This window comes from Mytilus edulis, chromosome 12, assembly GCF_963676685.1.
Source record: "Mytilus edulis chromosome 12, xbMytEdul2.2, whole genome shotgun sequence".
Lineage (NCBI taxonomy): Eukaryota > Metazoa > Mollusca > Bivalvia > Mytilida > Mytilidae > Mytilus > Mytilus edulis.
The window spans coordinates 23623793-23650981 of record NC_092355.1 but is presented as its reverse complement, the minus strand read 5'-3'; the positions used below and the strand labels follow the sequence as shown (position 1 = coordinate 23650981).

Genomic DNA, 27189 nt, shown 5'->3' with positions numbered 1-27189 from the left:
AATTAGATGAAACATATTACAATTAGATGACAGATATTACAATTAGATGACAGATATTACAATCAGATGAAACAGATATTACTATTACAATTAGGTGATACAGATATCACAATTAGATGAAACATATATTACAATTAGGTGAAACAGATATTACAATTAGGTGAAACAGATATTACAATTAGATGAAACAGATATTAGATGAAACAGATATTAGATGAAACAGATATTACAATTAGGTGAAACAGATATTACAATTAGATGAAACAGATATTACAATTAGATGAAACAGATATTACAATCAGATGAAACAGATATTTCAATTAGGTGAAACAGATATTACAATTAGATGAAACAGATATTACAATTAGATGAAACAGACATTACAATCAGATGAAACAGATATTACAATTAGGTGAAACAGATATTACAATTAGATGAAACAGAAATTACAATTAGATGAAACAGACGTCATTTCAAACGACGAAAAATGATGAAAAGACAAACATGTCCGCAAAACAGTATTTAACAAAACAAAGATGAGCAAAGTAAACATCACTAGAGAGGGGTCATTATTTGGGGTCTAACAAGAGGATAAGAAACTCCTGTTTAGCATGTGGCACCTGTCATGCACATTGCTTATGGTTGGTACAAATTTGTTAATAAATCTAATTCTAAAATGTCATAATCGAGGAACAGAAGACGTCATTATATAATTGGTTGTTGGGTGCTTAACATCCAGTGGCAAATATTTCATGCATGTTAAGGACGATGGTTATGTTTTATATAAAGACAACTGGCATATATCGGTTAGACAATTATTTCAGGGATGAATTTTGATAAACAGAAAGTACGTACTTCAACACAGAGCATTGGCTCACAGCGAACAACTAGTTATAGAGGGCACACAAATTACCAGTGTACAACAATTAAAAATCAGGAAAACCAACGGTCTTATCTATATAAAAACGAGAAACGATAAAAACATCAACAAACGATCGCGACAAGCACTGAACATCAGGTTCCTGACTAAGGACATATGCAAACAAATAAAGCGGATTTTAACAAGCGCAAATATTCACCTTAACCTGCAGCAGTAGTGTAACATTACAACATGGAAGGTTCATATTATATTTATGAAAATGCTTTAATTGATTTCTAAAAGCTGCAAATACATGCATGTATTATTTTACTTATTTATTCAAATGTATAAGTCATAAGGGGTTTGTAACGTCTATACTTTATCCAACAACTGGCACAGAAGCACTGAAAATAAAATAAAAACACAATTAAATGACATTGTTCATACAACTCTTTTCTTTAAACACAAAATCGAACACATGATTGTTTCATCCACTACCTAATAAGAGGATAAACGACGTTACATAAGTGTTACATTTTCATAAAAAAAAGTTTCTAAATATATGTGTGTTTTTTTTATCATGAGTTAGATTAAAGTTGTAGAATAAAAGCTTAAAAGAGACGAAGGATACCAAATGAAAAATCAAGCTCAGAGGTCGAAATCGAGCTTACAATGCCATTGCAAAAACGATCAAAAAACAAACATGATGTTTAGTTTGATGTCAGATGATCCGGAAGGGTAAGCAGATTCTGCTTCACATAGACTGTGCAAAGACTCTTCCATGAGAGACAATTCAATATATATATATAAAATTGAGAATGGAAATGGGGAATAAGTCAGAGACAACAACCCGACCATAGAGCAGACAACAGCAGAAGGTCACCAACAGGTCTTCAATGCAACGAGAAGTTCTCGCACCCGGAGGCGTCCTTCAGCTGACCTCTAAACAAATATCTACTGGTTCAGTGATAATAAACACCATACTAAACTCCAAATTGTACACAAGAAACTAAAAGTTAAAATAATACAAGACTAACAAAGGTCAGAGGCTCCTGACTTGTGACAGGCGCAAAAATGCGGCGGGGTTAAACATGTTTGTGAGATCTCAACCCTCCCCCTATACCTCTAGCCAATGCAGAAAAGTAAACGCATAACAATACGCACATTAAAATTCAGTTCAAGAGAAGTCCGAGTCTGATGTCAGAAGATGTAACCAAAGAAAATAAACAAAATGACAGTAATACATGAATAACATCAGACTACTAGCAGTTTACTGATATGCCAGCTCCGGACTTCAATTAAACTGATTGAAAAATTATGTCTTCATCATATGAATATTAGGCAAACATATATGAGGAGAACATAACCCGTGTCATGCCAACAACTGGTTTATTAATAATAAATGTGTTTAGTTCCGATTCAAAGACCCTATAAGTGAATCAATATTAACGCCAAAATATGCAATCTTTTATGACCTGACAACAGTTTCGTAACTATATCCCTTCTTAATAAGTCTATTTAAAGGTTTTGTTAGCTTCTGAGGTGAATACTGACATTTTTGTGCTTTATAAGTGTATAGACAACGATGCAATATTTTGTTAGCGTCGGGTATATTTTGAACAATAAACCAGGAAACAAACCTATAATTTAAAGGTAAATGCAAAACTATTTCTGCAGTCGTGCTAACTCGAGTCTTGTCATTGTTTCGTCTGTTTAATTGGTCTTCTTTACTTCTCTGTGTGGTGTTTTGTTCACGGAACTTATTTACTTGCCTCAATAATTTAATCCAAAATCGCTTATTTTGTTTTCTTTAATTACTTCCTGCATTTAACGTTTTATATTTCAAACATTTTCCAACTTTTGATATCGTGAATACCTGATGGATTTTTCAGAAATCAGAAAATAATACGCCCCTTTTTTGCGAAAATTACATACTTTGACATTTTAACGCTTTGCTTTAAAAATCATGTTAAGAATTAGTCCTCACCTTTGTTGACAAATAAAGTTGTAAAGATGGGTACATTTTTCGTCATACCACGTGCCTCTCACATTTGGATCCTTGTTAAAAATAACTAGACAATTAGCATCCGCATTAGTTCCTTGACCTTGTCCTGATGCCCAGTTAGACAATGTGACTGGTTCCCCGCTAAATGCCCACTCCCATGTTCCCTCCACAAACTCATCTGATGCCCCGACGTAATATGCGACTAAAATATTTATCAGTTTACATTTTACTAGGTTTTAATTCAAACCAAATGCAACAACTACTACTAGTAGTATATATTTATGTTTCGGTAGTCTTCAGCAGGTATATAACATGACATATAGATTGGTTGACTCAACCTCTATTTTTAAAGAACTTGTGTCTCTTTTTATTGTGTTGCTGTTATATCAACGTTACATTGTAACTGCATATTTTTTTTCTTTTATCGAGGATATTGTATAATTCCTAACATCAGGAAATCACAACTCCAAGATAATATTCATCAACCTATAGTTATATTTGTTGCATACCTGTGAAAGTATCTTAAAGTCTCTGATTTTATAAAACAAATCGTGAAAACAATATTTCTATATGTAGAAAAACTATCTACAACCTTGACATGCAACGAACCAAAATGTCAGGAATTCGAAATGACTAAAATCTGAAACATGTTTTCGTGGTTTCAAATAAATAAATTCATTAAAGATACATTTTAAATGTACAAGGATTAAATGTGCGCCCGACGCGAGTTTTGTCTACATAACACTCATCAGTGAAGCTCGAATAAAAAATGTTAAAAAGGCCAAGTAAATGGTCGAGCTCTTTGACAACATGGTCAATAAAAGTTGCTGTGATTCTAGGCGTGGAACAGCATATTGAAACCCGAGGATGCATATACATACATACATGCATAAAATACATTGTAGTATATGTAATCTAAATTAGAAGTCGATAGCCATTAACAAACAATATAATATTGATTATAGAATGAATAATCCAAGAATTCAAATATAGTAAAATATTTAACGATTGACAGAACAAGATATTAATTCACGAATGCGCGACGCGCATGACATATAAATATCAGTGATGTGCGGTCGCGAGTTGAAATTCCAGTTATTGTATTAGATATACTTTTTATTAAACTGACCATTTACTATTGAATAGAAATGAATTAAAAAATGGTAGGCACTTTTTTTTGTCTACGCTTTTTCAATTGTATTTGTCGTGCAGAACATACATAAAATATTTGCCCCTGAACGTATATCGATTAAGAAGTGAATCAATCAATGATATTAATGCAGCGTCATCTAGTGGGAGATATTATGGACATAATTGTGCAAATCGTGATACAAGCATGAAATTTTGTATAAAGGTTAACTAAATGATACTTATAAAAAAAATCCGCTACTGACCAGAAAAAAATCAATTTTTCAAAATGGCCACCACACATTTTGGAAATGGCGTCTTTACAAATCGGCAATACTTCGTTACTCCTTTGAAAGGTGTGTTATATGTAAAATTCAATGTTAGATTTGATAAAAAGTAAATGACAGTTTCTTAATTGCGACCAGACAATACATTAATGAAACTAAAGGTGACTTCCGGTTTCAAAATGCCAGCAAAAAAGTCAACAATTTCAATACTTTCAAGCAACTTCACATGGGATATAAATCCTTGAAAAATGTGTTATAGGTATAATCCAATGTAAGTTATGATAAAACGTTAAAAAAAATTTCCTAAGTACGACAAAACAACACATAAATGAAGAAAAATAGTGATTTCAGGTTCCAAAATGGAGGCAGATACGGAGAAAATATTTTTATAATTTCCATCAACTTAACAAGTGATAACACTCTTTGTTTAGTTTAAATGCCTAGTTTGGTTAGAAAGACAGGTTGCTTATCTTATAATTATCTGACAGTTGCCTATACAACAACCCGTACAAGGAAGGTCAGAACGGTAGTATTTACAGTTACCAACACAGCTGAATTTTTGCCTCCGCATTTCAAATGTTTCAGACACGAGGATGCAACGGCAGTCACAGAAGTCCATTTCGGTTTCCAACTGTCATTGATTCTTTCTTTCATCCAACCCCAGTGTTCATGTCTTGGTACATGTACCTGTCTGTCGAATAGATGAATCAGGCTGAGCCCAAACAACTCCTCCTTGATTAACTTCTCTTTTGATGTGCTCTGGAAAAGAACCTCTTGTAGGCAGAATTGCATCATAATGCCGCTGCTTCCTGGCAAACAATTCACATCGTGCCTCGCTTCATACTTAAGCCAAACAATAATGTCAAGCTGACCTCTTCCTTTTCCCGCGACAATTCGACAAAGTGTCACATCCACTGAATGAATGGACTAAAGGAAGAGCAGCTATACAAGGACCAAACGCATTTGATAAGTCACGTACAGGAAGCCATCAAAAGTCTTTACTCCTTCCATAACCTATCCACAATGTGTCCTACCGAGTTTTGCAATTGCTGTAATTCATAATTTCCTCTGTGTCAGTACTACATAAAATTACATTTTACAACACTTTTCATAATCATGCCAAACATGGACAATCATTCGTGTATCTACTTCTTCATGATTACAAGGGGTAAATAGGAAGTATCCTTATTGAAATTGCAAAAAATATTTTCACCATGAGTTATAACATACACATTTTTATTAGTCTCTTAAGAAGCAATTTTGTCAGCAAGAAACTTGAACAATTTCATTTCGTTGTCATCTTCACAGAGAATACTACTCCAAACCCTCGGTGTTCTACCAGAACCAACACCTTTCCATCTGGCACAAAAGTTTTGCCTGTGTCTTGTCACAGCCTTTAAATTATTCATTAAGTAAACATCAAATGCAATGTCTACTCTTGAATACTTATCGATACAAAATTTTATGTGAGGCAGTATGACATCATTTGCATAAAAATCAAATATTTTTCCACAATTTTGTGACCTGGAATTAACCATAGCTGTCCCACCAACAATAAATGCGTCCGAATTGGGATCAGAAAATCGCAGAATGTTTCAAGTAAACACATTTGAAGCGATTTAATACCACTATTTCAAGAAACATCTTGAGATAAAGACGGAGGAGAAGTTTGTTTTTATGGATAAAGAAATATTCCAAGTAAAACTGTCTACTGTGAAAAGAAATGAAAAGTCTAGAAAAGATATCGAAATCTCTTTTAAGGTTTCTAGCTTTGTTTTTGACAAAGACGTTTCAAGTTTCATTTTACGGCCAAAAACAGAAGTTGATATTTTTATTTGGTTATAAAAAGCAGGCTCTCCTTCGTTTTGCATTTGCTTCAAAAGATCTTCGTATTGTTTGGACCAATATCTTGGAATTTATTTACATATTTTACTTGTTCAACAATTTCCTAAATGGAGTATTTTTTTTACAAATCTGACGACTCTTCTAGAATTGAATTTCCAAACTCGTTCATCACTTTACAAAGTCTTAAAAGCTGTTTAAAGACATCTTTTTGTGTTTTCGTAGAGTCTTCATTAGGTCGTTCATCTGTTATAGAATGACCCAAACCTCAAGATCTTTCAAATTCATCTTCTGGTATACTGACTCCTGGTTCAGCTACCATCCATTTGTCTAAACTGGATCTTCGGTTAATCCTATGGCACCAACATCGCCCTTCACAATTGCATTATTCTGTTTTTGTGCATGATCAATTGTGTTATAAGAAAGAGATTTGCTGGTCTTACGTACAGTGAAATTATCATTTTCAAATTCCATTGCCACCTGTGAGTGATGTTCGCGAAGGGAAGTCATATCTTGGAGATGGGTAGGTAACGCTCGAGCATAATTTACACGATCAAGACCTAAAATAATACGCTATCATGCTTTATATGGACTGTTGTAAAGTACAAAACCTCACTCATGAAATTAGCATAATACCAAAATCAGAAGACGTTCTTATTTTATAATTGAACGCCAGGAATGAAACTGTGGCTGCGATGACTCTATACACCAGGATTTTAAATCATTGAACGTCACATGACATAATTATACATTCTGAGTTTAGCTTTCATAATCCGAAATTAACAGTTCAAGCAAAATACATGAAGTTGTCTGATGCGCCTGTCTAGTCCTAGGTACATTTGAACATACATTAAAAAAAATATGCCGTTATTGGTGTTGCAATATTGGCTTCAGTAAGACAACACGTCCATCCCCTATCACGCATTATATCATACAGAGTTTATATATATATATAACAAGTCATTTCCATGTGCAATCCACCAAACATGACGATAGACTTATCTTTTCCGTAAAAATCAGGCAATTCCAAGTGAATTTGCTCACTAAACATTTCCAAAAGTGGCTGAATTGCGGTTACACTTATCCATCGAACACCTGATAATTGCCTGGTAGTGCATACAAATTGCTCTTGATGTCTATAAATAGTTAGCACATGCGCAAAAGTGTTAAACACATGTGTATCATAACCTTGAATTATGTTATTAAACCAATTCATAATATCATTAGCCATCCAAAAACACTAAATATATAGTAAATAGTTCAAATGTTTTTTAAAGAATTTTGTAACATTTTTGCGCATGCGCAAATACTGGATATGTCAAATAATCATTTTTTTTTTTATAAATATGTGATGTAAGGAAGGTAGCCGCCAAACCTGATAATTGTTTTTTACTAAAAGAAGTTCAAAGAAAAGTTTTCCAGAAAATCAGTATATTCAAACTGAAGAAAACAGCCATTTTAGAAAATGACCGTGGCCATTTTGAATTTTTTTTTTTTTTAATGGACAGCAGTTATTTCTTAAAAAGTATATGATAATGATGCTTTGTGGTAACTTTCATGCTTGTATCATCATTTGCACAATTCCCTCGATTTTGCTTGCTAATATCTTCCACTAATCGACGATGACAACATATTGTTAACACACATTGTTATCTTACGTTAGAAGAGTGAAATTATCAAATTTGTTTCACATGAAGTTATCGGTATTTATTTCGCTGGGAAATCAGGGTCTTTTTCATTGCAACCAATTTTTTTTTTGCAATGTATAGATGCACTTACCATTATGTCCTTTTATTTTAGTGTCTATCCAATCACTGACGTCCTGAGACTGAATCAACGCTAACACTGAGTTATGTTCTCTACACTTCCCCTGAAAGCAATACTATTGAACTGAATGCTGCACATTTAAAAAAAAACAGTAAAAAAGGCAAACAAATTTCTAAACCAATACCATGCAGTTCAAATATCTAAACCGATACCAGTTCAAATATCTCAACCGATACCATATGAAACATCTAAACCGATACCAGTTCAAATATCTCAACCGATACCATATGAAACATCTAAACCGATACCAGTCAAATATCTCAACCGATACCATATGAAACATCTAAACCGATACCAGTTCAAATATCTCAACCGAAACCAGTACAGATATGTCAACCGACAAAAGTACAAATATCTCAACCGATACCAGTTCAAAAATCTAAATCGAAACAAGTTCAAATATCTAAACCTATATCAGTTCAAATATCTAAACCTATATCAGTTCAAATATCTAAAACGATACCAGTTCAAATATCTTTACCGATACAAGTACAAATATCTCAACCGAAACCAGTTCAGATATCTAAACCGATACCAGTTCAAATATCTTAACCGATACAAGTACACATATTTCAACCGATAGCAGTACAAATATTTAAACCGTTACCAGTTCAAATATCTGAACCAACACCAGTTGAAACATCCTAAACGATGTAAACCAGTTCAAATATCTCAACCGATAGCAGTACACATATCAATAATCTGAAACGATACCTGTTTAAATATCTAAAACGATATACAAGTACAATTATCTAAACCGATACCAGTACATTCAAATATCTATACCTATTCTAATTCATTTATCTCTACCGATACCAGTAAAAATATCTAAACCGATACCAAGTTAGATATCTAAACCGATACCAGTTCAAATATCGCAAACGATACCAGTAAAAATATCAAAACCGATACCAGTTCAGATATCCTGTCCAAATGCAACCTGCTAAACATATGACTGAACAGAGTTTGAAGCGAACTAAATAATAACTAGAATTGCCATTGCAAGCAATAGCAGATGTCACCCTTCCCCAAATTGCCACTAAGTGGCAGCCATTTAAAAATTGTTTAACAGTGAATGCATATATTTGCATGGCAATACATCTTTCTGTAAATTTTAAGTACATTCACAGCATTTAAAAAAAAACCCTGACATTTCTGCTGTTTCCATGACAACGGCAGCCATTTTGAAAATTTCCAAGTCAAAAGTCTCATCATTACTTGCCATTTAACAATAATATCAAGTTTCATTAAGTTCAAAGCATTTTGAGAATTTTAGACTTTTTTGCAGTTTCCATGGCAACAGTGGCCATTTTGGAAATTCCAAAGTCAAAAGTCTCATCCAGACATGCCAGTCAACAATAATATTAAGTTTCATCAATTTTGGAGCATTTTGAAATATTTGATCCTGTATCCATGGTAACAGAGTAGTTCCAATGATTGTCAAAATCATTCAAAACCTGTATATAGTGGACAACTATATTGTATGAAAATTTGATGATTTTAGGTTCAAGCATACCAAAATTATTCAATAAACCCGGAAGTTTTTAGAGCATTTTGACCTTATTGCATTGTTTCCATGGTAACGGCACACATTTTGGAAATTCCAACGCCAAATTCTGAAGATACCAATGTTGCTTATCGTTACTATGAAGTTTCAAAAAATTTGGAGCATTTTGATATTTTTGAAACTTTTGGGGTATTTTCCATGGCAACATAGTAGTTCCAATGATTGCCAAAATCATCCAAAACCAGTAAATGGCTGGCACCTACATTGTATTAAAATATAATGATTCTGAGTTCAAGCATCTCCAAATAATTCACCAAAACCAAAAACTGGAATTTTCCACAATTGTTCTGTTTCCATGGTAACAGCAGCCATTTTTGATGGTCTTAAGACCCACAGAAACCCGAAATTTTGTTTTCCCTATTATACTTAACTATCATTAAGATTGGTTCCATTGGCTCCGAGAAAACTGCCGGACAAAATAGGTGGACGTATAATAATAATAATACAGAAAAAGAAACAGAGGAAAAGCAATATGTCACCCGACATTGTCGATCGGGTGACATAATAATATATAACAGATAGTACTCATCTATATGGACGATTAAAAAAATACACACAATTTTGTATTTCCATGCTTCATTTTTGTTTTTAATTTCTACTGTGTGTTTTTTGCCAATTAAAATTTGTTTTGCATTACATCTTTGGGATTTCTCATGTAGGACGCTTTAGTACACGTTTTCTGAAAAATTGAAAAATACACAAAAAATACACATATATTCTTTAGGTTATTTATTTATTAAAAGTATTTATTTTAGGGGTTTTAGGAAGCAACAATTTTACTTAAAAAAAGGGGGGGGGGGATTCTCGCAAAACACGAACGATTTATTTTTAAATTTAACACTACAAGGTATAGGGGAATTTGCATTCAGAATATTTCTGTTGTCATCTGCTTGACCAGAATATTTTTTTTAGAAAAAAAAACATAACCTTCCCCCCACCCCCTTACTGAACTTACTGATGCCTGAAACCAATCAGTTGCGTATAAGCTTACCGATGCCTGATACCAATCAGTTACGTATGAACTTACCGATGCCTGTGACCAATCAGTTGCGTATGAACTTACCAATGCCTGATATCAATCAGTTGCGTATGAACTTGCCGACTCCTGAAACTAATCAGTTGCGTATGAACTTACTGATGCCTGATACCAATCAGTTGCGTATGAACTTTCCGATGCATTTGACCAAGCAGTTGCATATGAATTTACCGATGCCCGATACCAATCATTTGCGTATCAACTTACCAATGCCTGAAACAAATCAGATACGTATAAACTTACCGATGCCTGTGACCAATCAGTTGCGTATAATCTTACCGATGCCTGATAAAAATCAGTTGCGTATGAACTTACCGATGCCTGTGACCAATCTGTTGCGTATGAACTTACCGATGCCTGATACCAATCAGTTGCGTATGAACTGACCGATGTTTGATACCAATTTGTTGCGTATTAACTTACCGATGCCTGATACCAATCAGTTTGGTATGAACTGAAGTAAAAGCAGGAATGTCCATGATATATCCAGTGATTCTGACATTGGCTAAATACGAAACCAAATAAACATGCTAAAATAAAAAGATATGTGCAAATAATTCAATTTTTAATTTTCTTCTTATTTGCTGACAGTGTTTGTCGTTCAGCTCATAGACATGATTTTGTCATGTGACCGTTACGTCATCAACTTTTTTTTATGGTCTACTCCGGCTTAAAATGGAATTTTGAATTTAACTGTAAGAAGTATATTTTTAGTACAAGGCCTAGTTGTGAAGATAAATGGTCTCTAAGATTAAATAAAAATTTTGATTGGAAAAAAGTGCATAATATGTCTTTCTACACCACAAAAAGCTCTAAACTTCATTGGTTCCAGTACAGAATAGTGCACAGAATCATAGGCACAAATGAATTTTTATTTAAAATTAAAATAAAACAATCAGATAAATGTACTTTCTGTAATGAAGCTATTGAAGATATTGAGCAAATATTTTGGACATGCCATAAAATTTCAGATTTATGGATTGAACTTGGTGATTGGATTTATAACCAAACACAAATATTGATTCCATTTAATATAGATATTATTTTATTTGGAAATTTAGGTAACAACGGAAATAATATGATAAAAAACTTAATAATACTCCTGACAAAATTCTATATTTACAGAACAAAACTATGTGAAAAAAAAGGTAAATTTAACAGGACTTAAAAACTACCTCAAAGAATCTCTGGCACTAGAAAAGAATTTATTTTTTAAAAGAAAACCTTTTCATATGGCCAATATCTGATGGGACCCCTGGCTTCCAATTTTAGAAGGCTAGGTTGATTATCAAAAAATTGGTACATCATGTACCGGAATTATTTTTATGTACATTTCTTTCCTTATCCACATCGCCACCTATGTTATGAATTGATACTGTTATATGTTGGTTTATATATAATGCTTGATGTTTTAGTCCATGTTTATAACTACATGTATGTTCCTCTAAGTTATTGCCTGTACGCAAATATTTGAATAAATAAATCCTGCAAGCTACATTATGAATGCTGTAAGTAAAATATATTTATTATTTTAATTTTTTTTAATTTTTTTAATTTTTTGTTTTTTCCAAAATTCCAAATTTCTGTGATTTTTATTTATTTATTCTTTATATTTTTTTTTATCTATTCATATTTATTGATCGTTCTGTATTGATAATGTTTTAGTTGGATATATTATAACTTACAATGATTTATAAATGTATGTATTACAGTTAAAATTGACTATATGCTACTAACGGTTAACGAGGCCGGGATAAGGTACCGGTATTTGATGTATCCACTAACAAATGTCAAATTTAAAAAAAAAAAAAAAAAAAAAAAAAAGAAATATATTTTTAGCAGGTTATTTTAGAATGTGCGCCGCATTTTTTATGTTATTTTGAATAGACAGAAAAAAATTATTACAATCATTTCTTAAAGTACCAAGTCAGGAATATTTCAACAAAGTGTATAATAAAGGCAGCAATAGTATACCGCTGTTCAAAAGTCATAAATCGATTGAGAGAAAACAAATCCGAGTTACAAACTTAAACCGAGGGAAACACATGAACTATAACAGGAAAACAACAAAGCAACAGAAACACTAAATTGTAACAAAAACACAAAACAACAATGCAACATACATAGACATTTCAAGAAAACAATGGTGGGTAAAACCTTGATTTATAGCTAGCTAAACCTCTCACTTGTATGGAAGTCACTTACAATTCTAATATATTGACAACGATGTGTGAACAAAACAAACAGAAAAAATAGGTAAAAATGTCAAAAATAGGGATTATAGTCAACATTATTTTCTTAATCACTATAAAAGCAAACACATATCTAAAAAAACTTTACCATAATATAATAATATAAAAGTACAGAGTCACGTCATATTTAGCAAAGAAACACAAAAAGGCATTAAGACATGGCAGACTAGCAAAATGAAAGATAAGAATTCAGAATTATCATAAAACCATAACACAATGACTGACTATAAAAGTACAGAGCAACTTCATATGTAACAAAGAAACACAAAAAGGCATACAGACAAAGCATATTACATGTAGCAAAAATGAAAGACAAGAATACAAAAATTATCATAGAACAATAACACAATGACGGGATGTATAAGTACAGAGCAACGTCTAATGGATACCACTAAACACAGACCGAACAGCAAAAGTAATATATTTATAGAGACAAACAAAAGAACACCATAACAAGCCAATACATTCACAATCAACGTCAGTATCCAGCATATATAATACAGTTCCTCGTCGGTTTTATATACGGTTGTAACACAGTACAGGTTTATTATTTTTTTTAAGGAAAAATTAAGAAGACCAATATAGCCCTAAAATAATTTTGTAGCCTTTTCATAAATCAAAATTTCCTCGATGACCGGTTTGTCATCGTTACACCCCTAATTTTACATCAAATACACAACTATGCTTCGTTTTTGATCATTGGCTTTAACGAGAATGCGTCTTCTGAAATCATTTTGGAAGATGTATTGAAACTAAATATAATGAAATGTAACTATACCTGTAACAACTATATTCAGTAATCTATACATGGCAATCATTCAAACTAGATAAAAAGTTCTTTTCAGGTCAAGTGTAAATCACAGTATGGTTTTATCAGACAAAGTAGGATAGGAACTTAGATTTCTTTTCAAAAGTTATGACATAAGAAGTTGCTAATCTTTCTTTTGTCTTAAGGTTTAGTACGTATTTCGAAACACACGATTTGCAATTGACTGCGTGTTTATACATTTTACTAAACCAACAGACATGCCAGAGATTTTATACATCTTGCACAACCAAACAGACGTGACAGGGATATACATCCGTACAGCAAAACGGACGAAATCTAGAGTGCATTTGTACATCCACACCGCTAAACGGACGTTCTTCACAACCACATACATGTGACGACCAAATAAGCATTCTACACACCCAAGCGAAGGTGTTTCCAAACAAACATTCTACACACTCAAGCGAACGTGACTTCCAAAAAAACATTCTACAAATCCAAGCGAAGGGGATTTCCAAACAAACATTCTGCACACCCAAGCAAATGTGACTTCAAAACAAACATTCTACACACCCAAGCGAAAGTGAATTGCAAACAAACATTCTACGTACCCAAGCGAACGTGACTTCCAAACAAACATTCTACGTACCCAAGCGAACGTGACTTCCAAACAAACATTTTGCGTACCAAAAAGAATGTGGCTTCCAAACAAACATTCTACGTACCCAAGCGACCGTGACTTCCAAACAAACATCCTACGTACCCAAGCGAACGTGACTTCCAGACAAACGTTCTAGACACCCAAGCGAACGTGACTTCCAAACAAACATTCTACACACCCAAGCGAACGTGACTTCCAAACAAACATTCTACAAACCCAATTGAACGTGATTTCTAAACAAACATTCTATGTACCCAAGCGAACGTGACTTCCAAACAAACATTCTACACACCCAAGCGAACGTGACTTCCAAACAAACATTGTACACACCCAAGCGAACTTGACTTCCAAACAAACATTCTACACACCTAAGCGAACGTGACTTCCGAACAAACATTCTACACATCCAATACGCTTATGATAGATACCAGGTTAACATTTAGCAAATAAATTCTAAGTTAGTATCATATACAATAATTGCTTATACCATTATACAACACTTGTGGCTTTAAAAGAAAATCGAAATCCATTAGTATCTAGATAGATAATTGTAAATCGGGTTCATACAAGCGAAAGGTTTAGAAAGCTTTAAAACCATAAGAAAATTCCTGAACCAAGTCAGGAACATGACTGTTGTTAAAAATTCGTTTGATGGAATTGAACATTTGATTTTGCCATTTGACGATGAATGGTACTTTTTGAATATTCCTCGAATTTCAGTATGTTTGTGATTTTAATTTTTAAAGGTAGATTTCCCTAACCACTATTACATGTTCTGCCTCACTGATGAATGACAACTCTCTAGTTGCACCGTGTATTGCAAACGGATCAAGAATTGTGTTACACCGATGGAATGAGAGCTTCAAAGTCCTTTTCTTGGATTGTTCGACTCGAAATCTGATCTGCTGCTGCAGCTACAACGATCCTTATTTTAAAGTTAACAACATTAAAGGTGTCATAGGGATTTATACGGCTTCATATGACCACCGATAATATCACTTTTTTACGTAAATGTATTATTTAGAAAACAAACCACCATCTTAAACGAACATCATATAAATAGTATATGTCATTTATTGTGTGCTCACTGACTTTAAACTTATTTCAGTACAAATCTCCACCCTGTTGTTGCATGAAGAAATAAGTTTAGATATGTCCAAAAGTTATATGGTGGGTATTGATAGCTCATACGAAGGAATGGAATTGACATGGCAGGTATTTACGTCTGTCTGTGAATTCAAGTAATTGTCATTTAAATGACCAATTTTTGATTGGTCTTAGCCAGAGGGTTACAATAAATATTGTCTCCCGCTCGGCCATGGAATAGAGTAAATTGTCTCCCTCGTATTAGCTAAGGGGACGACCAATTGATATTCTGGGGGATCCAGGAGGATTTGTTTTGGATTGGTTATTTATTTTTGTAAATTAAGAGGACAGATTATCTATTTTCTGCATTTTTGAAGCAAGATTTTTCATTTTCATCACTGACTGATTATTTATTTTCACAACTATATTTATAATATTCGAAAACATACAATTTTTAAATTATTTGTTTATTATAAATAATACATGCATAGTCAAGTCATTATGTACCATTTAATCAGAATTAATCATCCTCCTCAGCAGAATTGAATCTTCTATATTTCCACCTGCATATACATGTATTGCATATGTGACCCGCCATGACATTTGCAGGCTTATGGAGGTAGAACGTCATTGTTAGAAAAATTACAAACATGATAAATATCGAGATTCAATGAAATACGTATTTTTGAAGAAGAGATAAACACTTTCGTTGGCTTCCTTTTTGCGGACGCCGAACTATACATCATATATAAGTTTTGAAGAAGTTTTACTTTATCGTTTGAAGTGAAAAATATTTGAATCTACATTTTAAATTGATACAAACAAAAAACAAAAATCAAATTTCTGCTTTATAGATTTCCTTTCATAAATGAAGTCTGAAATATATCCATAATAAATGCACCGTATCAAATGCATATAAGAGAACACCTACTTATAAACTGTTACGCGTCGCTTACTATGTATAAAGACATGCATAATAAATCTAAATTAAAAAAAGAGGAATTTTTAAAGCTTACTTTGATAAATTTTAAATTAACTTCATTTCGACAAGTTTAAATTAAATGTTCAAAAATAGACCTACAAACAAACAAATAATGCTCAGCTCTAAAGTTTTTCTTTCATAAATGAAGTTTGAAATATATCCATAATAAATGCACCGTATCAAATTAATATATGAGAACACCTACTTATAAACTGTTACGCGTCGCATACTATGTTTAGAGACGTGCATAACAAATCTAAATTAAAAAAAAGGAATTCTTAAAGCTTACTTTGTCAAATTTCAAACTAACTTCATTTCAACAAGTTTAAATTACATGTTCTAAAATAGAGCTCAGAATTGTTTGCATTGTAGTAAATATAAGTCTTTAAGTTCAAATACGCTATTGAACATCACTTAAAGCCGATAAATACAATAATTTTGTGTTTTATAAATTAGTGGCTTCAATAAATGCAGTCGTCATAGAACAGTCTCATTTTCATACCGGTATTCGAAATGACTCGTTTCATTGCTATTACAACAAATATGTCATAATAACATGACAGAGGGTTTTGTTTCGGAATATTCTAAATAAATATACAATAATCTAATTTAGACAATGTACTCTCCTAAGCCTGGAAATGGCTAGTCACATATAGTTAACGGCGATTTTCTCACAATGACGTTCTACCTCCATAAGCCTGGATATGTCGTGGCTGGTCACATATATACACAGCATTAAAGTTTGGTTTTAACTAGTCTTTTTTAAAATTATTGGCAATCATGTTTTTTGAAGAGTTTTAATGCTGCTGAAGGTCCAAGAAGCTATAGAAAAAATGATGCTAAATCATGCTTTCTGGGTGTTCCCCAGACCCTTTCTTAATCTGAAAATGCAAGTTCTGTTTTAATAATTTTTTGACAATATTTTGGTGATGGGTCTCAAAGCAAAATGTAAAGATTCAGTATAAGACTTAAGTTTCTAGGGACAACATCAAAAGACCAAGATGCATGATAAAGCAAAAATGTAATTCACATAGTTAAGTCTGTGGCTGCTGATTTTTTTTAAACTCATGATCAAGTTAATGACAAAATTACTAAAGCAAGCTCACAGAATACAGAAGGGCAATCAATGATCAAAAGACAAAAAAATAAAAACTATTTATCCCAAAAATTCAAGGGTTTCGTCTGATGAAGAATAGAACTTGCTTCTTGCAAGGCACTCGCCGTGAACACAATTTGAAATGAAGATAAGCGTTTGGTTTTGAAATTTCCTATACATGAGGCATTTGCCTCAACGCAGTTACGGCCCTGTAATAAAAGTGAGGTAAGTGTTCCTGAGAAAATATACATCAAGTTATAAATTAATGAAACCAATTTTCAGACATTTCAAGTATATCTAAATAATATTTATACTTTTATTATTAAAAGATTTGGGAAGTGTTTCCCGATTTTATTTTTGGAAAAAAGATGAATTTATGAAGAATCTGGTGCCATCTCATACTTTCGATTAGACCTGCTGAGTTATTTATTTTCAAAACATAGCAAGTCAAGTAATTTATTTTCCAACTACCACAGAACAAACCATTTATTTTTGTGATTATCAAGGCTGAGTTATTTATTTTTCAAAATCCTCCTCCCCCACCCCCCTACCCCACACCCCCACCAGAATAGCAAATGGTCGTTCTCTAATCAAAATCTGACATTTCAACGTGCAGTATAATAAATTGAATAAATTCTGGTAAACACGCCTTATTGGCATAAGTAAATGCCTGCACCAAGTCAGGAATATGACAGTTGATTTTGCCATTTGATTAGGGACTTTTCGTTTTGAATTTTCCTCGGAGTTCGGTATTTTTGTCATTTTACTTGTTATTAGTATAGAATCCAAACAATCAGAAATCAAACAATGCTAGACAACATGCCCCCTTCCCTTTAAATTGATCATATTTAGAAGAAATGCTGCTCATCATTGTTTTTTTTTTCATTCATGTATTCGGTTTTATTAAAAACAAAAAAATCTGCATGTAAAATCAACAGTTCTCCCACTATAGATAATAGTTTTTTTCTGTGATTATACATCTCAATTTACATTAACAATAATTTGCAAAATGTCATATTCTTTACAAAAAAAACAAAAAAAAACGTGTTTTCCCCTTTTTTCATTAAAATAAAACAAGGAACGTTATCGCTAATTTTAGATGATAGAAATGTTACATTGGGAAAATTGCAATCATGAATTTATTTTATTCTAGAGTGTTACAATGTTTGACTTTAAATAGCAACAGTATCGTTTGACATGTTTGATGATAGTATTTGACACAAAAGAATATTCAAAACATATTTATATATATATTCAAAAAAATGTTATTTACTTAACTCATTTCGCGAGATTAATAAACTCATTATAGTTACCAGGTTTGAAATTTTATATATTCGCCAGACTCGGGTTTCCTCTACATGAGACTCATAAGTCGAAAGTGAAGAGCATAGGGGACCTAATATTCATAAATGCCATATACAGCTAAGGTTGTCATTAAACGATAGCTAGGCGAGTCACTAATCACTGGTATTATAAGTCTTTGATATAACACACTAATTTTCAATTCAATCTTGAGAAGCAATTGTAATGGAAATATTGTAAATGTTTTCTTTCTTCTCCTTTGGTCCACTTCCGTTCAACGATTTATTCTTTCTCGTTTTACAGTTAATGTATATTCTGAAGATAATAGTAAATATAACAAGGGAGATAATGCTAAATATTCCAAAAATCAAAGAAAAGACAACTATTTTTGTTGCATCATCCGTTTCAAAAGATAGATAAATTAAAGTCGTTGATAGGGCAACATTCTGCGATGATACTTCAATACCGATGGTTCGGCATTGTTTGTGAGAAAAACATGCAATTCTTGAACCTGCATATCCAACAGACATTCCAAACCACGGAAGTATAATTGCTAGAAGAATCATTTTCCAATCTGAATGGAACAATCCAGGATAGAGATAAAGATTGATGGCAATCACTATTACAATGAAAAGCATCCCAAGCACTCCACCAGCCTGCAAAACATATTGATGGTAATTATTACTACAATGAAAAGCATTCCAAGCACTCCATCAGCCTGCCAAAAATATGGAAATATGGATGGTAATTATTACTACAATGAAAAACATCCAAAGCACTCCATCAGCCTGCAAAAAATACTGATGGTAATTATTATTACAATGAAAAGCATTCCAAGCACTCCACCAGCCTGCCAAAAATATTGATGGTAATTATTACTACAATGAAAAACATCCCAAGCACTTCATCAGCCTGCAAAACATATTGATGGTAATTATTACTACAATGAAAAACATCCCAAGCACTCCATCAGCCTGCAAAAAAATTTGATAGCAATTACTACTACAATGAAAAACATCCCAAGCACTCAACCAGTCTGCAAAAAAATTTGATAACAATTACTACTTCAATGAAAAACATCCCAAGCACTCCACCAGCCTGCAAAAAATATTGAAAGCAATTACTTCTACAATGCAAAGCATCCAAAGCACTCCAACAGCCTGCAAAAGAATATTATACACCGGGTGCCACATGAAGATCAGTGTCTGTTTTTCCTTTCAGAACAAATGAGATGCCCCTGGTTTTTGGCGGGGATTGTTTAACTTTTGTTCAGTCTTCAGTTTTATAATAATAATACTAAATTCTTTATCTAACGAAGGTAACTGAATTAACATACAATTGTTTAGTCTCACACAAGGCCTTCACACATTTAAATGAACAATTCATATAACAATCAATGCATATAGCACAATAATGAATAGATGTGTACACAATTTCTTTGTTGTGCATTGTACATGTAAACAGTTGTTTGTCATTTGGTCTTATCGTTTTTTGCCATGGCGTTGTCCGTTTATTTTCGACTGGTATCTTTCGCATTTTTAGTTATCTGACCTTTCAAATGATTTTTTTACAATATTCAAACCTATTTCAATGGTATATTTGTTGATGAATAGTTGAAGGTAGAACTTAGTCAAGTGACCTTTCTAGCGTGTCTCAGAAAGAATGATTTCTAGTAACTTTAGTATCTTGTTTAAGGCATATGAAAGTAAAAGAATACCTTTAAGATATATGACGCGAGCATTGGACGCTTCTTCAAGATAACTATTCCGATAGCTACAGGAACAAGTATCGTAACCAAAGAGATGACTATGATGACGTATGGCACACTTAGCGTCGATGTAATGAAACTACGGGAATACACCCACAGATTTAATGGCATCATGCCTATTGCAACTGTAGTGGCAACTGTGGTCATGCAAACGCTGAAATTAAATGGTAATAATTCTTTTATCATAATCATTATAACATGTATAAGGATATTTATAAATTTAGTCCACAAATTTGAAATATGATTTATTTGCATGAACAAAACACAGGGTGCCACATTATATGGAGGAACTGCCTTTTCGGGTCAACTGCGTTCACAATCAGGTTTTTCGTTGGGTTAGTTTTGAACAATATTTAGTTTTCTGTGTTTAGTAATTGTTGTTTTTTTTTTCTTTTCGTCGTTTTATTTCCATCGTGTATGTTTTAATGCGACATGAATTTTAATTGTCCATGGGTATCAACTTTGTTTTTCGAGAAAAAAAAACGAAGATTATCAAATTCTGTATAATACTTATGTATTCTTAATGATGTTTACTACTGTTTTTCAAAGTGTCAAGCATTTTAAAAGACGGTGATAAATTGAAAGTATGTAAATAAAGTAACTAAAAAAAAGCAGAAAAAATTACGGGTTTATTATAAGCTTGTTGTCGAATTATAATCCATTAAAAAGTTTGCATGGAAATGATTCCCTAGATAGATTTTTCTTACTTTTAACATTTGCACATTTTTTCTTTCAAAAACTTTAAAATTTAACAAGGGGATTTTATGAGACTTAATTTTTAATGTCACTACATGGATAAAACCATAGGATTTCGAATATCTCGCAAAAATATACATTCAATGCTTTTTTTTATATGAATACATATAAATTACCTTAAACACACATCTCCAGACGAATAGAAAGTTACCAAATTTGATATACTCCCTCCAGGACAGGTTGCTAGAATAAGTACTCCAAGTGCATCATACTTATTCAATTGAAACGCATGCGCAAATCCAAATGCCATCAACGGGTATACTATAAACTGTAATACCATTCCGATAATGAGAGGAACTGGTTTCTTTATCTGCTGCAGAAGTTTTGTTGGTTCTATGGTACAACCGAGTGACATCAATATGACGGCTAAAATAACAATCATAAGTATGTCCGATGTCTTTTTAATGAACCTTTTAGTCGGATCGCTAACGTCTGTCGCCATTAGATCATTTGTCACATTGTATGATCCGCCATTTTGAGTCGATGTCATATTGCTATACATGTTCATCCATGTTGCTGTTGTTTCCATCTATGAAAAAAAGTAATTTGAAATCAAACAGAAAAATCATGTCAATCATTCGGGAAGAAACAATATATCGATTACAATTGAGAATGGAAATAGGGAATGTGTCAAAGAGACAACAACCCGTTCAAAGAGCAGAAAACAATCAAAAGCCATCAATGCGTCTTCAACACAGAGAGAAAATCCCACACCAGGTGGCGGGCTTTATTTCACCTCTCAACAAAATGTGTACTATATTGAAGTACAGTGAAAACAGATGTCATAATAACCTCCAAAACATACAGATGAACTTAAATTTATAAAAATTACAAGACTAACAAAGGCCAGAGTCTCCTGAATTGAAACAGGCGCAAACATGCAGCTCTGAGATCTCAACCCTCTTCTTATACGCTAGCCAATGTAGAATAAATAAACACACAACTATACGCACAGTAAAATCAGTTTACAAAATGTGTGAGTCCGATGCTAGAATAGGTAACACAAAAAACTAAGCAAAATAACAATGACACATAAATTAACAAAGGACTTGTAGCAGTAACTGACATGATAGCTCAATACTTCAAATAAACTGATTGAAAGAAAATGTCTTCATCGTAGGAAAATCAAGAACAATCCTTACCGTTATGTTCATTCTTTTATAATCTTTATGGATTTATCTATAAATTCGGAACTTTTGTGTTGGTTTATATAGCTTGAAATGGTTCTAGCTTATAATTGATTTATTAGGGTTGAAGTTATATATCGATATTTGCGTACGTACCAGAAGATTATCGTAATACGTTCATCGCTTGACTTCTCACATTAGGGATTAAAACCAATGCTTGACAACGTGAATTGTTTGAATTAAGTCATTTGCGATTTGCATGTTGATGGTGTTAACTCTGATGCCCCTTCTTGGGTATGTCCAAGTCTTAGCAAGCAAAAGAACCTATTCAACTCTTCTGGAAATCTCGAAGTTACCTACCAGGCAAACTTTCTCTACCTATCTTATAATCAATATTATTACAGTGGAAGTCAACATGGTCACCCTTCAAATCGACCCATTTATTTTTCCTGAAATATTTGCCACTGGAATTAGCCAAACAGCTCACTAGTTCAATCTAGTAATTTTTGGTTAGTTTTTAAGATACACACAATTCGACTGTGAATGACATTTAGGGGAATTGACTCGTAATCTAAATCTTTACATTAAAAATAATTTTGAATAATAAAATCTTAAGATATTCTGAAATCCTACAAACTTTAAATTCTTGGTCAAATAATTTTTTTCAATGGAGAATATTTTAAAAATCTAGAATCATAAAACAGTTTCATTTATATTACTTACCTTACGTAAGGAAAGTTTATCGAGCAAAATATTACACATGTGAAATGTAAAATTTACACAATGATGTAAGACATTAAAAATCCATTACTGCTGCATATCTTCTGTTATGGCCAATACATACATTTTATCCTAACACACTTATTATACCATATTTTAAGACGCCGAAGTGCACTTGTTGCACCCTATGCACGAGACGTGTCATATTGTCATTTAATTAGATAATTTGCATCTATCATTCAAATGTCTGATTTGATTGTTTACCTGTTACAAAAACAAGATACATCATTTGTTATAATTACTAACAATAACATAACAGATATGTCGTCAAAATCGTTGCCTTTCCATTCTTCCTTCTTCTCAGTTTAGCATCTGAGGGAGGTTGTTACTTATTACTTTTAATACACAGCAAAATATAGTGTGTTTAAATTTCTCGATTCTTTCAAAACCAGTACCGACTTGACAAGTTCAATGCGTTATAGAAACATGATCACCGGGCTACTTATATCCGACAGTAAAATATCTTCGTAAGAGGATTTCATTGTGCTGGTTGTAATTTATTTTCAAAGTGAGTTCACTTTAAGCTTGGAAGATGTGTTAATTGTAATGCCTCATTTAGAGATATTATGATGTCACGGTTTCTTACCCGTTAACGTACCAATGCAATCTCTTTTAATGAAATGTAGATTGTACGGTTTCCCTGCTCAACATATACCCTTATAAGGTGCCATACCACACATTTAAAATCCCTGTATATTGAATTTGTTTCAGCCGCTGTATTGATCTGTTAATTATAGAGGTGTCACTTGTTTAGACGTACTTATCAAAATAAATATTTCTTGGGCTGTATCTTACGATCCTTTACGTTGGATATTTAGCTAATCTGCAATCAATTCTATCTTCATGCCTAATATATCATGTACTGGGTTACAGTTATAGATTCTACTGAAGAGGAAAAGTATCACTAGGCCACAGAAAGCTGAATTTTAAGTTCAGTCTAGGTAGTGGAGTGGTTTAGAGCGATGGACACAGTTCAGGTGGTGTTGTCACGATACAAAAATATCATGAGTTCGAATCCCGGCGAGGAAAGTACAATTTTTTACTTTGCAAATTTGCAGATTGAACGTTGTTGTGTAGTATTTATTTATCACAATTTTTAAAAATTCACAACCCTGTCAATATTTTACCTTAAGTATAACTTCAGAAAAACTATTTCTATCTTAATTTATAAATGTAACAACTTTTAACATGTCAATTTTAATTCAATCCATGTGTGTGTAGTGACACATGAAAGTCGGGGATTCTAATACTTCTAAATATAGCATGTTGGGTTGCTAAAATCTTTTACTAGAATACTATAGAGCACATAAATCCTACGACTTTGTTGCAAGATCATTTAAATTTGGGCTCGAAATGATTCAAATATAAAAAAAAATACGTTTATGATATTCATCTGCTAGTTTAATTGAACAGTTAACAACATCAACGGTATTATGTTTGTAGCAGAAGGACTACTTTCATATTTGTTCTGTGAGTCCTAGGTGACAAATTGGTCTATGTAGTCGAACTACTGTTACGATGATATCACTAGCCTGTTCACACACTTAGGTTGTGAGATATCACGAACGTTGCATATGCAATCGACTCCAATCTTAATTAACTATGATTTTCAGTTTTCCTGCTGAAAGTCAGTAATTTCTCTCATGCCACGCAAGCTTCCATCTCAATTATATTCTCTTTTAAACTCCTATATTGAATGTTTCTACGTATTTAAACATTATTGGCTCGATAAAGGTTAATACACAATAGAGCTCCGGATGCCAGAATTCATAAAGTGTTATTTTTCGTTTAGAAAAGTGTCACTGTAGATCTATATGTCCTCATTTTTAATCAATTATAGCATCAAATTTATGCGAATAATATAAATTAATTAAGCACTTTATAAATTTCATGCGTCCTAAGCGATTATCTGGATTTACCTTCAACAGAAGTTGAATATTTGACATCCAAGCATAAACAAAACCGAAACAGTTGAGGACCTATATAACCATAAAGCACATTCTAAAAGGTATAATCTATCAATGCCAATTTTCTCAATATGTTTTGTCAATATATTGGATTTTAAGTACAAATTGCTTACCTTTCTAGATACATATGTCAATGAACATTATTTTAACAAAACATCATACTTAAATAAATATACAAAAGTCATGTAAAGATTGCAAATGAGGTAAAGTTACGTAATAGGTAATGAGACATCCACTTCATTTAGAATTTGGTGTATAATTTTTGTCATTGGAAATTACACAACATCTTCTTATTTTTATGATGAGACTAGTAGGTATGATATGTAACTAGCAACGCGATTTCCAGGCTTTATTACTTTGGAATAACATACAGCATATTTTGTTTATATGTAACAAAAAGGAAAATTTTGCCTCAAGTAGACGTTTAAAAAAAATGATATTCTAATGGGAACGAAATGTGCGCCTCTTTTTCATTTTAGACTTGTGCCTCGAATTTTACATGATCAGTCATCTCAGTACCAGTATTTCTGACAAAAGAGACTATTTTGATTTTAAAATTATCAATATTCCATACCTTAGTAGCAATATACCAACTTCACTGGCATCTGGGATATACATTTCAAAACTCATTTGGTATTCAAAGCTTGCAGCTGCTCCTCAGACCTTGTAAAACGTCACCATTGTCTGAAACGAAAAATGATGAAACTAGGGTATGTCATGAAACGTTTTGTGCTTTTCCCATTAAAGTGCATCTGAAGATAACAAGACCCTGTTGATAAATATTCCCTATCAAATTCGCAAACAATACACCATGGTCTAGAAGTGTGGTTTCTATGAAATGTCATTATACCCCCGCTTTAAAAAAGGGGGGGGGGGTATACTGTTTTACCTCTGTCTGTCCGTCCATCAGTCCGTCCATCAGTCCGTCCGTCAGTCAGTCCGTCCCATGAAACTTTCGTCACATTTTTCTCAGGAACTACACATCCACCCTTTCTGTAATTTGGTATCAACATTTATGTATGTTAGCCATACCGTGTGATGCGTTTTCAGATTCATCACTTGACAACTTCCTGTTTACCGAACACTTGTATGATTTTACACATGATAGCCAAGTTGAAAATTTTCGTCACATTTTTCTCATGAACTACACATCCACCCTTTCTGTAATTTGGTATCAACATTTATATATGTTAGCCATACCGTGTGATGCGTTTTCAGATTCATCACTTGACAACTTCCTGTTTACCGAACACTTGTATGATTTTACACATGATAGCCAAGTTGAAAATTTTCGTCACATTTTTCTCAGCAACTACAATACAAGGATTTCTGAAATTTGGTTTCAGGATTTATATAAGTCAGCTATACTGTGTGATGCGTTTTCAGATTCATCACTCGACAACTTCCTGTTTACCGAACACTTGTATGATTTTACACATGATAGCCAAGTTGAAAATTTTCGTCACATTTTTCTCAGGAACTACAATACAAGGATTTCTGAAATTTGGTTTCAGGATTTATATAAGTCAGCTATACCGTGTGATGCGTTTTCAGATTCATCACTTGACAACTTCCTGTTTACTGAACACTTGCATATTTTTACACTATTAATATTATCCACTTGCGGCGGGGGTATCATCAGTGAGCAGTAGCTCGCAGTTTCACTTGTTATTTATCATCTGAATAATGTATTAGTATAGTATTCTTTTATTTGTCTTTTTTCGCATCATTACTTTTACTATTGAGTCTACTTTTGGTAATATCAATTTGACGTGTTCGGTACTTAAACAAGAGTTTTTTGTTTAATAAACTGAATGTGACTTTTCCCCCTTGGTAATATAGGGTTATTGCATGAATATTGGGAAATATTGTCCTGAGTAGAATTTTATATTGCATGAGCTTGGTAATACTGGTTATTTCATGCATTACTACACGGCAGGTGTGGTCATAGTCAGTACAATCGTTTGAAAAAGGTCTAGTATAATGAAAAACGACATCTATTTTATCTGCCTACAAATAATTGAATATTATACAAAATATGATTTAAGGATGATAAATACCTCTAATGAACCTCTTTGTCTTTTTTATAATG

At 32.8% G+C, this 27189-nt stretch overlaps 1 protein-coding gene across 4 annotated transcripts; it reads right to left on the bottom strand.

The window, feature by feature from the left end:
- Positions 1-1142: 1142 nt before the first annotated feature.
- On the bottom strand, positions 1143-25354 carry LOC139498078 (ileal sodium/bile acid cotransporter-like). Of its 4 annotated transcripts, XM_071286402.1 has the most exons (5): positions 13582-13656; positions 10975-11081; positions 7901-7991; positions 2847-3066; positions 1143-1263 (listed from the first exon to the last, which is right to left on the bottom strand). In XM_071286402.1, exons 1-5 carry the CDS (start codon positions 13619-13621, stop codon positions 1239-1241), a joined length of 483 nt encoding a protein of 160 aa, XP_071142503.1. In that variant the 5' UTR covers positions 13622-13656; the 3' UTR covers positions 1143-1238. The 4 variants fall into 4 exon arrangements, with proteins under 4 accessions (XP_071142503.1, XP_071142502.1, XP_071142501.1 ...); XM_071286401.1 differs by lacking the exons at positions 1143-1263; positions 2847-3066; positions 7901-7991; positions 10975-11081; positions 13582-13656 and adding exons at positions 18519-19355; positions 20417-20621; positions 21340-21752; positions 25211-25354; XM_071286400.1 differs by lacking the exons at positions 1143-1263; positions 2847-3066; positions 7901-7991; positions 10975-11081; positions 13582-13656 and adding exons at positions 18519-19355; positions 20417-20621; positions 21340-21752; positions 25050-25150.
- Between the last annotated feature and the right edge of the window lie 1835 nt (positions 25355-27189).